The sequence below is a fragment of the Canis lupus genome, chromosome 8, assembly GCF_003254725.2.
Source record: "Canis lupus dingo isolate Sandy chromosome 8, ASM325472v2, whole genome shotgun sequence".
In the NCBI taxonomy this organism is placed as follows: Eukaryota; Metazoa; Chordata; class Mammalia; order Carnivora; family Canidae; genus Canis; species Canis lupus.
In genome coordinates this window covers 26,469,880-26,486,811 of record NC_064250.1, presented here as the reverse complement: position 1 = coordinate 26,486,811, position 16,932 = coordinate 26,469,880, and the positions used below count along the sequence as shown (strand labels likewise).

Here is a 16,932-nt window from a genome sequence, read left to right as displayed (position 1 = left end):
ATGGAATATTATTCAGTCTTAAAATGGAAGGAAATTCTAACATGCTACAGCATGGACGAATCGAAAGCACTATGCTAAGTATAATAAACCCATCACAAAAGACAAATATTGTATGATTTCAATTATATGAGGTACTTATAGTAGTCAGAAATGAAGTGACAGTAGATTGCAAGTTTCTAGGGGCTGGGGACAGTGGAAATTGGGAGTTAGTTATTGTTTAATGTGTATAGAGCTTCAGCTTTACAAGACAAAAAGAGCTATGGTGTTGAATGGTGGTGATGATTTATAACATTATATATTTAATATAAAATGTACTTAATGCAAAATGTATTTTAATACCACTGAATGGTACCCTTAAAATAATTAAGAGGGTAAATTTTCTATAGAGTATGTTTTACCATAATAAAAAAGTGCAAAAAAAAAAGTTCAGAAAAAAAACCTCAGGGGTGCCTGTGTGGCTCAGTCAGTTAGGTGTCTGCCTTTGATTCAGGTCATGATCTTAGGGTCCTAGTATCAAGCCCTAAGTCAGGCTCCTTGCCCGGCAGGGAATCTGCTTCTCCCACTCTCCACTCAGGCTCTCTCTGTCTCTCTCAAATAAATAAATAAAATCTTTAAAAAAACAACAACCCTGAAGTGTTTAGTTCACTATACAAACAACAACTACAATAATACAAACATTTGACCAAATATGTAGGCACAGTGGCCCAGGTAAGTTGACATATAAAATCAACTATCACAAGTCCATTGCTTGTCAACTAGATACTCACATACTTCTTCTTAAATCATACTTAATTTCTAAATAAAGGCAATAACAAGGTCATACTTCTGCCTAACATGATATAACTATCCTGTGTGCAACTAAAAATGCACTACATTTCCCCCAAAAAAGAATGCAAAGTTGTCGGGTGATGATTGCTCTTCTCCTTGATATCTCATAATTTGAATACTATGATATAAAATTAACAATCCTTAAACGCTATGATATAAAATCATTACATCTTATGTTATATAAAAAAGAAATAAGAAAGGGACATAAACAAATATATTTCCTTGATATATATATATAGCAAGACACACACAAATATACATACAAAATAAGGAAGAAATAATGACAATTACAGTTCTTGTTTCTGTAACTGATTATGTGGTTGTAAGTGGTATTTATAACTAGCTTCTCCTACCTCAGCTAATGGTCATGGTCCTTTAACTGATCCTTTAACATGGTCCATACCCAAACCTTCTTTCCTGAAGGGTTTAAGCCATTAGTAGTCTTGTCGGGATCATATTGTTGTAGTTCTCTATTGACTTATTAATCTCAGAGCGTGGTAATGCTAAGAGATTCTCTAAGGGATCTATTATGTTCCAGACACACTCTTCCTTACTTCCATTGTGGAGTAGCAAATTTCTGCCCAGTAGTCAGGACCAATCACCCCAGTAAGCATAAGAACTTCCTTCTTGCCTATTGATTTAGAGATATGAGGAGCCCAAAGTGACTAGGCACCTGTCTAAACTTTCAGTTTAATGGAATCATTATTGTATCTCAAAACTGCAGCTTTTTGGATCCCTCTATAAATGTACCTGAGGAGTACACACAAATGAGGAATATGCTGTCTCCTAAAAAAAAAAAAAAAAAAAAAAAAAAGTCCACTAGGCATTGTGGGCTCTTCTTTGTTGTAAGGGGGACCATATGCAACAACTTATCTTTCACATTAAAAGGGATATCTTGACATATCCCGTGTCACTGGATTTCCTAGAAATTTCACTGAGGTAGATCTCTCGAATTTTTTGTCAGATTTATTTCCTCCCTCTGACACAAATGTCTTACCAATAAGTCTACAGTAGTTTCTACTTCTTGTTTACTAGCTTCGGTCAGCATAATGTCATCAATGTGATGAAACAGTGTGATATCTTGTAGAAGGGAAAGGCAACCAAAATCCCTGTGAACTAAATTATTACATAGGGCTAGAGAGTTGATACCCCTGAAAAAGGATAGTAAAAGTGTATTGATACCCTTTTCAGCTGAAAGAAAACTGGTGTGGGTGGCTTTATTAACAAAGATGGAGATCAATAAACAACAAACATTGCTAGATCAATACCTGCATATCAGGTACGAGGGGGTATGTTGATTTGCTCAAGCAATGAAACTATGTCTGGTATAGCAACTCCAACTGAAGTCACCATTTGGTCTAATATACAGTAATCCACTGTCATTCTCTAAGATCTGTCTTCTGCAGAGACCAAATAGCCAAGTTCAATGGAACATGGGGGGAATTACCACCACTGCATCTTTCAAGTCCTTGATCGTGGCACTAATTTTTTTTAAAGATTTATTTATTTATTTTAGAGGGGGAGGTACAGGGAAGAGAATCCTCAAGGAGGCTCTGCCTTCAATGCAGAACCCAGTGGGGGGCTTGATCCCAGGACCCATGAGATCATGGCCTGAGTGGAAACCAAGAGTCCGTTACCCAACAGACTGAGTCACTTGGCTGTCCCCTGGTAACACTAATCTTTGCAACCCCTCCAGGAGTGTGGTATTGTGTTTGGTTTATTATTTCCCTAGATAGAATCCGTTTTAGTGGCTTGACCTCTCCCACCATAATAGCCTCACTCCATAGGCCAGAGAACCTGTGTGGGGATTCTGAAAGCTGCTGAGTATGTCTATTCCAATCATACATTCCAGCATTGGGAAAATAACTACAAGATGAGTTTGGAGGGGCGTCTGGGTGGCTTAGTTGTTTAAGCTTCCAACTTTTGGTATCAGCCCAGGTCTCTGGTCATGGGATTGAACCCTGTGTCCAGCTCTGTGCTCAGTGCAGAGTCTGTCCCTCTCCCTACCCCCTCCCTCCCTTCAAATAATAACAACAACAAAATAAAATGGGTTTGGAGATATCCTGGGACCACTGTGAGGCAGATCTGAGCTAAAACTCCATTTATCACCTAACTTCCATAAGCCCCTACTTTGACTGGCAGATCAACATGACATTTTGGGTCTTTTGTAATTAGTGTCAGGTCAGAGTCAGTGTCCAGCAACCTGCTAAAGGGATTTTTAAAAATTTTTATGATTTACCGATCATTTCCTTTTTCCCCAAAGCACAGTTACCCTGGTAAAAGGCCATTGGTCCCTTTGGGGAAGACTAAGAGAAAGATTAACAGTATAAATATTTGGAAGTGGATTAGGGTTCTTCCTCAAGGAGACATGGTCTCCCTTTCATTCAAGGGGCTCCTGGTCTGTAAACTGGCTCAAGTCTGGAAATTGATTGAAGGGCTACGACTCTGTTTTTATGATTTAAGTTAGATTTTTCTTCACTTGAGCTAGAACTCTTCTTGTACAAATTAAGTGAGAATTTAGTGGGCTTCCCATATATTTTTTCTTCTAGGAACACCATGATAAAGAGCCAGCATCACAGGTCTCCAGAAGTCAGACTATTTGATTGCTATTTTGACTCTGCTGCCCATTATGGTAACAATACCCAGTTTGCCTTTAGTGATGGATGGAGTACTGCCATTTGGACCCTGCCACTTCACCATCCAATTATTCTCATTGCATTTAGGTTTCTCAATTCAGTGGCAGCAGTTCCCATTGTAAGTTCTGGCCTACAGAGAGATGATTGCAGAGCCCTTCAAGGATGCTGAGGCTCCCTTCACAAATTTATTTCTCACTGTTTTGGTGAAAAGTGTGTCCACTGGAAACTTCCAGGGTGGGTGAGTAGGTCTTAAATGACAAATACACCCCAATTTTATGGAACTAGACAGTGGAGATGGTTGCACAACACTGTAAATATTTTAAGAGTTATGGAAGTGTATACTCTAAAATGGTTAAGATGGTGAATTTTATGTCATGTGAATTTACCTCAATATTTTAAAAAAATCTCAAAAACTACATATAGAATATTTCTATGAGTTGAAGAGAAAATAAGGTTAATTATATCTTATTTTGAATGAAACTACATTGGTTCCTAGTGATCACCACTTCATCTTCTAGCAATCAATCAACTTTCAATTATGGGCCATAGGTCACTTTCATCTTGGTAGTTAAAAATCCAGATATCTTGAGCCAAAGTTAATAAATTTACTCTGGGTGTGGTGCCCAGGAATTTGCTTTAATTATCTCTACAGTAATTACTGAGTGCACACTAAAGTTTGAGAATCATAATTCTAGGTGCCTGTAAGTCACTCCTTAATAATTTTCTCTAAATTTTTGGTTGTGGGATGCCTGGGTGGCTCAGCAGTTGAGCGTCTGCCTTTGGCTCAGGGCATGATCCTGGACTCCCGGGATTGATCCCATATTGGGCTCCCTGCATAGAGCCTGCTTCTCCCTCTGCCTGTGTCTCTGCCTCTCTCTGTGTGTCTCTCATGAATAAATAAATGAAATATTAAAAAATAAATTTTTGGTTGTGCCAAATGTTAATAGTACCTGTCTGTGGTTTCAAATAGTCACTTTTCTCTTCGAAAATCAGAAGATGATTTGCTCACCTCCTGTTGCTTCTTATTTTCCCAGAAGTCCTCAAGTAACCCTGTCTCAGAATTTTCTCAAAATAGAGAAATGATCGAATTCAGTAGTAAATCATCCAGTTCTCTGGTAATTTTCATACTTATCTTGATCTACCTTTCCCCTTAGGTATTTTCTTGCATTTTCTTTCTGATGCCCACTTTCCTTGACAAAGCAGAAGTAATGTATGAGTTAGTTGATAGGCAGCCGTACACTGTAGAACTTAAATCACTATTCCTGCTGCTATTCCTTTGGCCTAGTGCCCTAAGTTGGGAGTTTTACTATGAGTATTTCAGGTTTTGTTTTTAAGGAAACGCCTGAGTGTTGTCCTTTTCAATGTGGAGTTTTACTCGGATGCTTTTATGGAAGATATTTAGGCAATATTTTGGGAATGCCTTCAGGGCTAACATAATAACCTTAGTACTGTTTATGTCCGATGGAACCTCTTTTTTTTTTTTTTTTTTTTTTGCAGTTAGGACCACAGATAGCTGTCTCCCACTTTCCTAAACTCTCAAAATGGTTTATTTTACATTTTGAGCTATTCTGCATGGTTCACTGTGCCCTACGATGCAGCAATGAATGCTGTCTGCCCTGTGTCCTATAGCAGCCCCCACCTTAGCATCTACAAACAGTCGCCTTCTGCTGGTGGGAATTCTGACGACTCGCCGCCGGCAGCCTGGAGAATCCTCCCAAGCTCCGGATCCTCGCCGGACGCGGTGGCGCGCGCCTGTAGTCCCAGCTACTCGGGAGGCTGAGGCAGGAGGATCGCTTGAGCCCAGGAGTTCTGGGCTGCAGTGCGCTATGCCGATCGGGTGTCCGCACTAAGTTCGGCATCAATATGGTGACCTCCCGGGAGCGGGGGACCACCAGGTTGCCTAAGGAGGGGTGAACCGGCCCAGGTCGGAAACGGAGCAGGTCAAAACTCCCGTGCTGATCAGTAGTGGGATCGCGCCTGTGAATAGCCACTGCACTCCAGCCTGGGCAACATAGCGAGACCCCGTCTCTTTTGAGTTCTCACCTTGAAAGTATCCTTTCTTCCCATAGTATATATTGAACACAACGAAAAGGGGCATACTTCTATTCTTGCACGGCAGGTTTCCTATTTCCTATTACCCGCCCCCCCCCCCCCCCATGGTGGGGCAGTCTTCTCTTATTCTGTCCTACTTTTTGATTATCTAGCGAAACACCTGAATATTCAGGTTGCCAAGAGTTGATGGAGTTCCTATTGTATGCCAGGTACTACGCTGAGGCAAGGGATGCCATGATCAAGGTCAGATGAGAATCCTACTAAACATCGCAAAATACTCCTCTGAGAGCGGGGCCCATCAAAACAGGAACTCCTTTTTGAGCGTTGCTTCACCTTTATTGCTGAGGGTACTTGTAGGGCGAATGAAACAGTTCCGCTTCGTCACATTTCAAAATCTGCTCGTCCAAGTTAACCGAGTGGAGAGGGGTTCTTACTCTTGCACACCGAGCCCTACCGCCCATGCAGGGGAAATCCTCCCAGGACGCGCCTCATAAATTTTTACCACCAGCAGGGGTCGCTAGGGAGTCGGTCTTGAATCCCGGAACGCAAGAGGGAAAGGGTAGCCTGTCAGCTTTTCAGGAAGAAATGCAGTTTCAAGAGAATAGTTTGGATCTATTGCGAATTGTTTTGGTATAACGAAAAGTCTGATGACGGCGACTTGATAGTTCAAAGCTTTGGAAAAGTGACGCAAACACGTTCGCCTCGAGGAATATTGGGTCTTCTGCGCGGCCGTAGATGTCGGCCAAGTGCGCCTGCGCGTTAGAGTAGCGGCGTTGAGTCAGGCAGTCCGTGGAGAAAACTGCGGTAGCGACCCTCAGACCTCGCCATGAAGACTCGTTTTAGCACCATTGACCTCCGCGCGATACTCGCGGAGCTGAATGCCAGGTACTGAGCGGTAGGGGACCAGGCTCGTGCGGGGGATGCAGAAGCCAGAGGCCGGTGCCCCAAGGTTGAAGAAAGACCAGCCTGATGTTTCCCCTTCATCCCCCCAGCGCTCTTCTGCGGACCTGGCCATAGGCCTGGGTGGGCGAGTGCGGGACATCCTTCCCGTGGCCCTCAGGACACCTGGGGGAGCCCAGCGGCCGCGTGCCCCACACCCTGCTCTCGCGGGCTGCTTGTCTCACCAGGTCTCGTGTCAGGCTTTGGCGGGGCCCTCACCGAGCGCTTGCCTTGTTGGCCCGAGTTGCCCGGGTCTGGCAGCAAACGTTGAGTAGAACACGAGACACCGGGTGGACGCCGGGATGCTCCAGTAGTCTTTTGCCTCGGGGGGTTTCCAGGCCGGAGGCCTGATTTCTTTGACACTCTTCCTTACTTCTGGGAGAGGGAATACCTGCATTTTAGCTGCAAGTAACAGATTCTAGTCTGGTTTCTATTAAGCAGTGTGAATTTTGCCATTTTTGCCATTTTGCCTTTTTTTTTTTTTTTTCTTTTGTAATAAAGTGTATTGGACTTTTTCTATGTTTCCTTAAATATTGGGTCATTTCAAGGACGAAGGGCATTGCATGGTTTTCCTAGGGCTCGTATACAACGTTAGTTCTTAAAAAGTTAAAATTAAGTTTTGGGTGGAATGCCTGATGGCCTTCAGACTGATGATCCCAGGTTGACTCCATATCCTTAGAGTTGAAGATCCCCCCCCCCTTCGAAGGCTCTGCTTCCGCCTGCCGCTTTAAATTCTGTGAAGTTTTGTATTTCAAATGTTGTTACATGTTTCCTTTTTCTTCGCAGCTTAATAGGAATGAGAGTAAACAATGTTTATGATGTGGATAATAAGACCTATCTTATTCGTCTTCAAAAGTAAGAGCATTTTACAGGCTTGTTTTACCTTTGGTAATTAAATATGAGATTATTAATTTTTTTTTACTTGCACTTTTAGTCTGTTTTACTGAGCGTTGACAAATGCCCTAAAGAAAAATTTAACTTTTTTCTTCTACAGGCCAGACTTTAAAGCTACACTTTTACTTGAATCTGGCATACGAATTCACACAACAGAATTTGAGTGGCCTAAGAATATGATGCCCTCTAGTTTTGCCATGAAGGTAACTTTAAGTTATACTTGAAGCTAAATTTTAAGGCCCTGATATTGGTCACTAACGATTTAAGTTTTAAAATGTTTGGTTTTCCTTCACTGACTGTTATGAATAAAGTAGAGATAAAATAGAGTAGTTGATAGATAATGGGATGAATACAGTAGCTGTTTATTGACTTCTCCCTGTTACCCTTCACACCCCATTGTGCTCCAAATCTTTCTGTTCCCACAGTCACTACTCTAGTTTAAGCTTTTATAACATTCCCTTACAGTTCCTTAATTACAGTGTATTTCTTGTTATCAAAACAATTGTGTTAGGCCAAGGTGAATTTTTCTAAAGCCTTACTTTCATCATTTTCTCACCTTTTTATGATTCTCTAATTTCTGAATCCATATCCTATATCCTGTTATTCTTGGCTTTCCATGATATGCCCCACCCCCTCCTTCCTACTTTTCTGCAGCTCACCTTTGAGCTACTGATCTGTATTTTGTTGAAATACTCAGTGATGTTAGTTTGTTACCAGTCATATCTTTACTTTTCACTTCTCTCTTTGCTTTTGTTTTTTCTATTAAAACTGAGATTCTGCATTTGTGGACGTGTTACCTATCCATTTGTTGACATAACAGATACTCTAAAAGATTATGTGGTACAGAGGAAAGACATTAGAATCAAATATACCTAACTTTGAATTAATGATTTTGCCGCTAAATAATTTGATAACCCTGAAAAGTTACTTAACCTCTTGAAACTTAGTTTATTTAAATGTAAAATGTGGATAATACCTCCCTCATGGGGTTATTGGTGAGGATTAATTGAAGTAACATGTAAAGCACCTAACACAATGCCTGACACATATTAGGGCTCCATATGTATTAATTTCCTTCTTCCTCTCCTCCTCACTTTCCTTCAGAAATTTATTTGTTTTGGCATTGTGTTATTTCATTAGAGGCTTTACAGAGAAGAATCTTATCCCCAGCAACTTAGAATCTGTTTTGGATTACAAGTTAGGTAAGTGTTTCCCAAATCACAAGGCCTGTCACAAAATTATCAAACTCTTAAAAGTTTAATATACTTAATAATAACCCCAAATGGTTCTTTTGGGAATTATCCTTAATAATGGTGACACTTGGTGTTTGTATAGCACTTTTCAAAATAAGTGGATAATGTTTATTTTAAGTTGTTTAATATATCTGTGAATATGAAGAACAGTTATTTTAGTTTTACAGATCATGTAACAGATGATAAGTTTTATGATACTGGGGTAAAAATCCCCAAATCAGGCTACACCAATAGGAAGCTAAACACTCTAAAAAGAGAATTTTATGAGTTAGGTGTATATATTAATCTGAATGTATAGAGAGATGCTCTCCAATGGAGCAAAAAATGTTAAACAGATTATAAATAATTTAAAATAAAGAACTGCTACTGTTATATGGCACAGTCATGCTCAGTTTGTGGTAAGTCACAGAGATTGTTCCTCATTCTCATATTTGGGGATGCCAGTTAATGCTTTATGGCACTGACAGTTTTCATCAAATTGGTAATAGGGAAATAAAATAAGCACAACATATGTGCTGTATGCCCATCTGTGCTCATGATAAATACTCTTCCCTTTTCTCCATTCCATGGTGTGAATTTCTAGTTCCTTTCAAGTATGCCTTTTATCTCCATTTTGAACTTTTTCTTGAATAAAAATACTACTAGGGAACTCTGGAAGGATTGCGATTTTCCCCTGGGGAGTTAAAAAAAATAGCCCTATAGGTAGGTCACTGTTTAAATCAAAATCATTATAGACCACTCATAAGTCAGAACTATTGAATATAGGAAAGGGAGACTGTTAGTAGTTTGAAAATTGTTATTATATCTGCCTGAATATATAAGTACATAAAATGAGAATTTTAGTCAATTTAACCTATCAAATCTGGAGGAGTCTTGGTTGTGAAAGAGATGGCATTCTAAGAGTGATTGTGTATTTCTTTTTTTTAAAAGGTGACTTTATATTAACTTCTCTGTAAAATTTGTCTTGAATTTAAGTCTTGAAAGCATTCTGTCTTACTGGTTGTGACTAAGAGCTCTTTCAAACTCAAGAATTAGAAACAATTGGAAGATTTTTAGGCACTACAGAGTAGTCTTGTTTTTGACCCATGTTATACTTAAATATTTGTACTAAAGGGTGTACATAGACTGAAGTATCAAGTACCAAGTAATTTGTATTTGGATATAAAAATGTTAATTTTAGTTTGCTAATAAGAACATCATAACTAGGGATAAGAAGAATGAGATTTGATAAGGAATGAGAGTTAATACATTTGGATTTGAGCTAGGTTGATCAAAAGCTTTGGAGACAGTACCAGAAAAATTCTGTCTCGGTTGTATTACTAAATTTGTGGGAATAGAAGGTAATTGGGTGTTATAGGGAACTAACTTATAGAATACCAATAAGCTCATAGTTCAGAATTTGTATTTGAAATGGAAGATTAGTGGAAACCACCAATTAATTTTGAACACAAAGGAAATTGGAGATACTTAAAAGATGGGACTAGAAAGAGGCTTAAAAAAAAGGTTATAGTTTTGAGTGAGGTCATAGGGTAAGAAAAAGGGACTTACTGGTATAAATAACAAAGTAAATTTCTCTATAGGTATGTTATTGTCTTAAAAAAGTATAAAATACCATTTCAGAGTTAGCAGTCAGTCCTCTCAATAAAGTGTTTTTCCTTTGATTATCATCCACAAGCTTTTGTTTACTACTTTTTAAGTGTTATTCTTGATGGTAATAAAAAGAGGAAAATTATTTACAAACCACTATCAAATGATTAGGAATTCACTTTTACATAAATACCTTTTTCTTCTGTTTTTTACTAGTGCCGAAAACATTTGAAGAGTCGGCGATTGGTCAGTGCAAAACAGCTTGGTGTGGATAGAATTGTAGATTTTCAGTTTGGAAGTGATGAAGCTGCTTATCACTTAATCATTGAGCTCTATGATAGGGTAAGTAAATTTTGGAGATGAGATGACGGATAATTTATCTTTAAGTATTTGTGTAATAGTGTACTGTAAAACATGGACAGGGAACGTTCTATCCTTTCCCTGCAGGCAACAGCAGCTGCAGCCCATTTGAAATGGGTAGTCTCAGGTAGTGGTCAATTAAAATTTGTATGATAACCTCTTTTAAAAGTTTTTTAAAAAACTTTTTTGTTTTGAAATGATTATAGATTCATAGGAAGTTGCAAAGAGAGAGGTCAGTGTCCCTCAGTTGTTACATTTTACATAATTATAGTACAATATCAAAATCAGGAAATTGATTTTGGTACAATGTATGCATCTAGTTCTGTGCATTTTCCCACCTTTGTAGATTCATGTAACCACCACTGCAATTAAGTTGTAGGATTTTCCATTACCACAGAGATCTTCTTGGTGATACACCTTTATATTACCTATCCACCCCTCTTCCTCCCACCATCCCTACCTCTTGACACTGCCAACCTGTTCTGTCTCTATAATTTTGTCATTGTATTGAGTCTTCAACAAAGAGTCAGTTACAGAACCTTGGTGGAAAGGACATATCAGATACTTTTAAATAGGAGTTGATCGTCCCCTGTGATGCAGCTTGTGGTCCGTTTTTATAAAGCCTGTGAGCTTAAGAATGGTTTTTCTGTTTTAAAAGGGCTCTTTAAAAAAAATGCAGCTGAGACCATATGTGGCCACAAATGCTAAAATATTTATTGTCTTACCTTTTACAGAGTTAGCTTTGTAGAAAAGTTTGCTGACCCTGCTCTAATATAATAGACTCATATTATTTGAGCTAATACTGCTTAGGTAAATGCCAAAATGTATCAGGGGACTAATTTAGCATTTATAAGACTTACTTTAATCTAGGAGCAGATGCTTTCATGAAAATCAAGTGCCAACCTGTGATCTAGGATGATCAGAATTAATCACAAGGGATTTAATAAACTGGAGAGAATCTAAGTGTGGTTAATTTTTTTTTTCAGAATATTGTTGGTGTTTTTTTATGATGAATGTTTTATGGTAGTGTATGATAAAGCCATTTACCTTTCTCTTGATCTTTAGTAGTCTATACTACTGCAAATGGAAGTGATATATTCTTTAAATGGTAACTTGCTATCATTGATCCCTTAGAATTTAGGAACAAATATCTTTTACTGAGTTTTTTTTGTTTGTTTGATTTTTTTACTATTAATGGCAATGTGTATATTTACATAGGTTTGATAAGAATTTGTCCTTTCTTTTACCAAGATAAAATTAGACAAATTGATTGTGCAACTAAAGTCAAACTTTGGTTATCATATTTGAGAATAAGTCTCATTTAAGTAGGATGACAAGCTCATCATTAAGGAACAAAGGTTATGTTTTGTATGCAGAAGCAATGTCCACAAATTCCCCTTGAGAAACTGGTTTTCTACCTATTTTGTATCCTAGCCTGTTGGTAGTAAGGAAGGTTACATCTGTAGGTTTTAATAACTTTAAAGAGGAATTTAGGGATCCCTGGGTGGCGCAGCAGTTTAGCGCCTGCCTTTGGCCCAGGGCGCGATCCTGGAGACCCGGGATCGAATCCCGCGTCAGGCTCCCGGTGCATGGAGCCTGCTTCTCCCTCTGCCTATGTCTCTGCCTCCCTCTCTCTCTGTGTGACTATCATAAATAAATAAAAATTAAAAAAAAATAAAAAATAAAGAGGAATTTACCTGTTTTATAGGTATGCTACAGACACAATGAATAGTGATTTTTTTGTTTGTTTGTTTGTTTCATTTGGTTTCATAGCTTTGAATTAGAAGCAAAGACTAATTTTCTTTTGGGAAAACAGAAACTTTCAAAAATAAAATCCCAGATTTCTTGTGAATTCTCCAGGTAGCAGTACTTATGGCTTTAGTAATTGCTTCATACCTTGTGGCTCTAGATTTGCTGACTATAGTACAAGGAGATTTGTTTATGTTAATTAACATTTCTTGCTGTACCTATGTAAATAAATCAGGCCAAGATGCAGTAGCTTATGTGTGTATACATTTGTCATCAGTAATTTTAGATGTTACACTCATGAAAGGGAACTGTAAAAATATATATATATATATATCAAAATTTGGAAAGAGGCAAAAGGGACAAAATGTCATTTTAGTATCCTGCCAACTGCTATCTAACAGGTACTCCAGGGGATTATTTTTTATTTTAAGGATGTATATCTCTTTGATTTGCTATTTACTATTGATTAGGTTTTTTAACTCTAGAAAGGTAGATTTTTAACTTGTAGAAAACTGAGAGCAATACAAATAATTCTTGCCTCGTACAATGAAAATAGTTGCATTCAGTAGAGATTAAAATTGTATCTGTCCAGAGAAAAGATATCTCCAAAGGTTAGTCTTATCTTACTGCCCTGAATTGGCAATCTTATACAATCATTCTCTCAGTCACTCTAAATATTTCACTTATTTCATTTCTCTTACAACCAATTTTACCATCTAGTTGGTTTTCTTATGAAATTTTTTACAGTTACAAAAATAGTATATTGTCTTGTGTCAACCATTGTTTCTATTGAAATCAATGTCAGCTCTTTTGAAGGTAATCTGGCCTTTTTATCTAGATGCTTTAAATTTTTTTCTCTTCCTGTTTGGTTTTCAGTTTTGCTGTGGTGTGCCCAGTTGAGTTTTTATTTGTAATTATCTTTTGGGAGTTAATAGTGCTTCTAGAACTGAGTTGATGTTTTTCATCAGTTTTGGGAAATTCAGCCATATTTTCTTTGACCTATCTTCCTATTCACTAATTTTATTGCTATCAGACAAGAATCATTTGGAATTGCTTTCAGTGTCTGTTTTTATAGTCTATTGTTTCTTTTGATTTTAATTATATTGTCTCCTCACATGCCTAATTATTGTATTGTGTGCCAAGCATTGAGTAGGAAAAACAATAATTATATTGTAAGATCTGGAATGATGTTGTCTTCCTTTAAAGAAAATTGCTTTTGACAAGTGGTTAAGGGTACAAATAACCCCAGATCACTTCACTCTAATCAAGCATTGAATTGGTTAGAAGCTGGGCCTCGAAAAACTGGTATATTTCTGGTTTGCCTCATCCCCTGTGATGTAGCCTTTATTACTCACTATTCAGAGCTAGACTTCCCTCCCTTCCCAACTCACCTTTCACTTGGACTCTGAACTCTAGTTTTTATTCCCCTTAGTTGTCCTGTAAGTCTATCAAAATTTATGCTCAGCTTCTCAGCCCATCAGCTGCTTCTTAACTCTTAGACAAATGATCCTAGGGGAAAATTAGCCCCAAGTGTGGGACTCATCTTTCTGAGTTTTCTTCTCCTAGGTTTTGGTTCTGTTTACTGTTTTGCTTGCATTTTTTTTTCTTAAAAGATGAGTTTTGTATATTTTGTCCAGTTTTTCTATTTCTCAGTAGGACAGTGGTTGGAATTACCTAGACTACCATTTAAATTAAACATGTTTATATAAGTAGTACATTAATACATTTTCAGTATACACAGAAGTACATAGAATTAAAATGGAGGGTCTTACCACTCCTAGCCTAAATCATTTCCTCATCTCAAGGTAACCACTGTTATGATTGTTGTTCTCTTTATGATCTCTTTCCCTCTCCTCACCATCATCCAAAAAAACCCTTTTCTTTTCATTTGGAGGGGAAAATCTCTAGAATGTAACTAATTGCAGGCATGCTTAGGTTTTCTTCAGTACGCATGCATTCTAAGTTTAATCTTATACCAGATATGGGCCTTTGCGTTTTTTTTTTTTTTTAAGATTTATTTATTTGAGAGAGAAAATGCATGCGGGTGGAAGTTGGGTGGATGGGAGAGGGGCAGAGGGAGAGAGAGAATCCCAAGCAGACTCTACTACCTGAGCCAGAGCCAGATGCAGGAATGACCTGAGATCAAGACCTGAGCTGAAATGAAAAGTCACGCACTTAACCAACTAAGCCACCCAGGCACCCCTTTTCTTTTTCAATTTAATTTAGACCTAGATGATACTTAAAATTTTTTTCCATATGATGACTTTGTGTATCTTTAGTATGATTTTTTAAAAATCTAAACAGCCTTTTTATTTTGTAATAATTTTAGATTTATAATAGATTTAGATTTTGTGATTTTAGGTTTATAGAAAAGTTGCAAAGATAATACAGAAAGTTCTTGTATATCATTCATTTAGTTTATAGGAACATTAACATCTCACATCTTATATAATCACAGTCCATGTGTCAAAACCAAGAAATTAACATTGACACATTACTATTAAACTGTAGACTCTTCAGATTTCACCAGTTTTTCTAGTACTAATCCCTTTTCTGTTCTGGGATTCAATCCAGGATACCCCATTGCATTTAGGGCCTTTCTATTTTGAAGGGTTTGAGCAATTGGCATGCATACTGTGAGATTTCAGACATCCAGTTATTGATGAGTTGGAAATAGATATTAAGGATTTTGTACATGGGAATATGTGCTTGGGAATTTTCAGTAGTCACTGTGGCATCTAAGAGAGGTAGGCTTACAGTGGATCTTGAAGATTGCTCTCTTCTCTCTTTATACCAGGGTTTGATTTCCCAGCCTTCAGGTCTGGAATTTTGATGTATTGGTGTATCTAGAGCAGATCAGACCTTAGGTAAAGGGGTGATTGCTGCTCAAATTCATTTAAGAAAGTCAGTTTATTGAGATGCCCAGGTGGCTCAGTGGTTGAGCGTCTGTCTTTGGCTCAGGGCACGATCCCAGGGTCCTGGGATCAAGTCCCACATTGGGTTCCCCACAGGGAAACTGCTTCTCCCTCTGCCTGTGTCTTTGCCTATCTCTCTCTCTGTATCTCTAATGAATAAATAAATAAAATCTTGAAAGTTTATTAATTTGTAATAAAGTTCCAGTAAAGAGACTCTGGAGAAAGTAAGTTAAGATCAGAAAATAGTTTGTTAAGTATATCAGAGTTAAACACAGTATTTCCCAAAGTATGTTTCTTAGATACCACCTGCCATAGCTAATAGGTGTACCTAGAAATATGGGTCCCATAACCATTAAAGTTTGAGGACCTTTGAGAATAAAGTAAGATTTTTAAAAAATTCTTTAACTCTAGGACTTATCAGTACCTTTATTTATTTATATTTTAAGATTTTTAAACATCTCCTAGAGATGGAGATTTGTGATTTAAAATTTACAACTTACTTGATCACAGAATTCTTTTTTTATGGGGTTAGGGGAAACCATTTTACAGAATAGTTTTGGGAAACTTGATCTAAGGAAAAAAACACTTCAGGGAAGTAACTGCTTTACTGGAATTTTCCAGATGTTCTTGATATCTGCACATTTTAATTTAACAAACATTTACTGAGCACCTTCTTTGTGTCAGGCTCTGTGGCCAGGTCTGTTTTCCAAATCACATATTCCTGAACTAGATGCTATATGGACAGTTTTCCAAAGCTCCCGGCTTTCTTTCTCCAGTTAACTTTTGTGTTAAGTTAAATGCATGAATACTTTGAAGTCAGAACTTTTAGCAGTAGGTATTACTCTTTCAACACCTGATAACTTCTGGTTATCTGTATCTCTAATCAAGGTGAATGGTGACCCCATCTACTGAAGCCACTTATCTTGCAACTTATCATCCCCAACCTGAGTTTGGGGCTACTTTCACTGTCTTTTTTTTTTTTTTTTTTTTTCTTCATAAAAATGAAAATCCATTTCAAATTTCTTTCGGTTAGTGAAAACAGGTACTAGTGTAGGTCTTTTATGAAAAAGAAGATTTGAAAACTGGGGGATAATTGTATTGTGCTTCTATGAGTGACTTTTATAGAACCATTAGACAATGAGTTTAAAGTTGGTTTATATTCCTTCATTATGTTTCAAATCTGGGGTCCTTTATTTGCTCATCTTATTTCAGAGTCTGTGCTGGGCAAATGCGAAGAGCAGTGTTTAGATGTGACTCAAATGGGTTTTGTTCATAACTTCATTTTTGTAGCCTTAAGTTTTTAAGAGACTACATTTTCTCACTTTTTAAGAAGTTTCAAGAATGATTTGGGAAAAGCAATAAGTCATATTTTATTCTATTACAGGGAAACATTGTTCTTACAGATTATGAGTACCTAATTTTGAATATCCTAAGATTTCGAACTGATGAGTCAGATGATGTTAAATTTGCTGTTCGTGAACGCTATCCAGTTGATCATGCTAGAGCTGCTGAGCCTTTGCTTACCTTGGAAAGGTAACATATTTGTTTATAAGTTCACTTCATATTGTATTAGAAGATAAAATAGGTCATATGTCGATATGAAAGAACTGTAACAGAATATTTTATTTACTGGCATACAGTAACTAAATTTGGACTGCTTGAACTACATAAATGTGCATGTAATCAGTTAAGCTTCATTTGCAAGTAGCAAAAGTATAT

At 37.6% G+C, this 16,932-nt stretch overlaps 1 protein-coding gene across 2 annotated transcripts in view; it reads left to right on the top strand.

The window, feature by feature from the left end:
- Positions 1–6,242: 6,242 nt before the first annotated feature.
- The window catches only part of NEMF (nuclear export mediator factor), a 47,415-nt gene continuing 36,725 nt past the window's right edge, over positions 6,243–16,932 (top strand). For both annotated transcript variants that reach the window (XM_025444061.3, XM_025444060.3), the window contains exons 1-5: positions 6,243–6,401; positions 7,242–7,310; positions 7,450–7,552; positions 10,406–10,531; positions 16,598–16,746. In XM_025444061.3, coding sequence (XP_025299846.1) covers positions 6,343–6,401; positions 7,242–7,310; positions 7,450–7,552; positions 10,406–10,531; positions 16,598–16,746 — 506 coding nt within the window. In that variant the 5' untranslated portion in view covers positions 6,243–6,342. The remainder of the gene's footprint in view (positions 6,402–7,241; positions 7,311–7,449; positions 7,553–10,405; positions 10,532–16,597; positions 16,747–16,932) is intronic.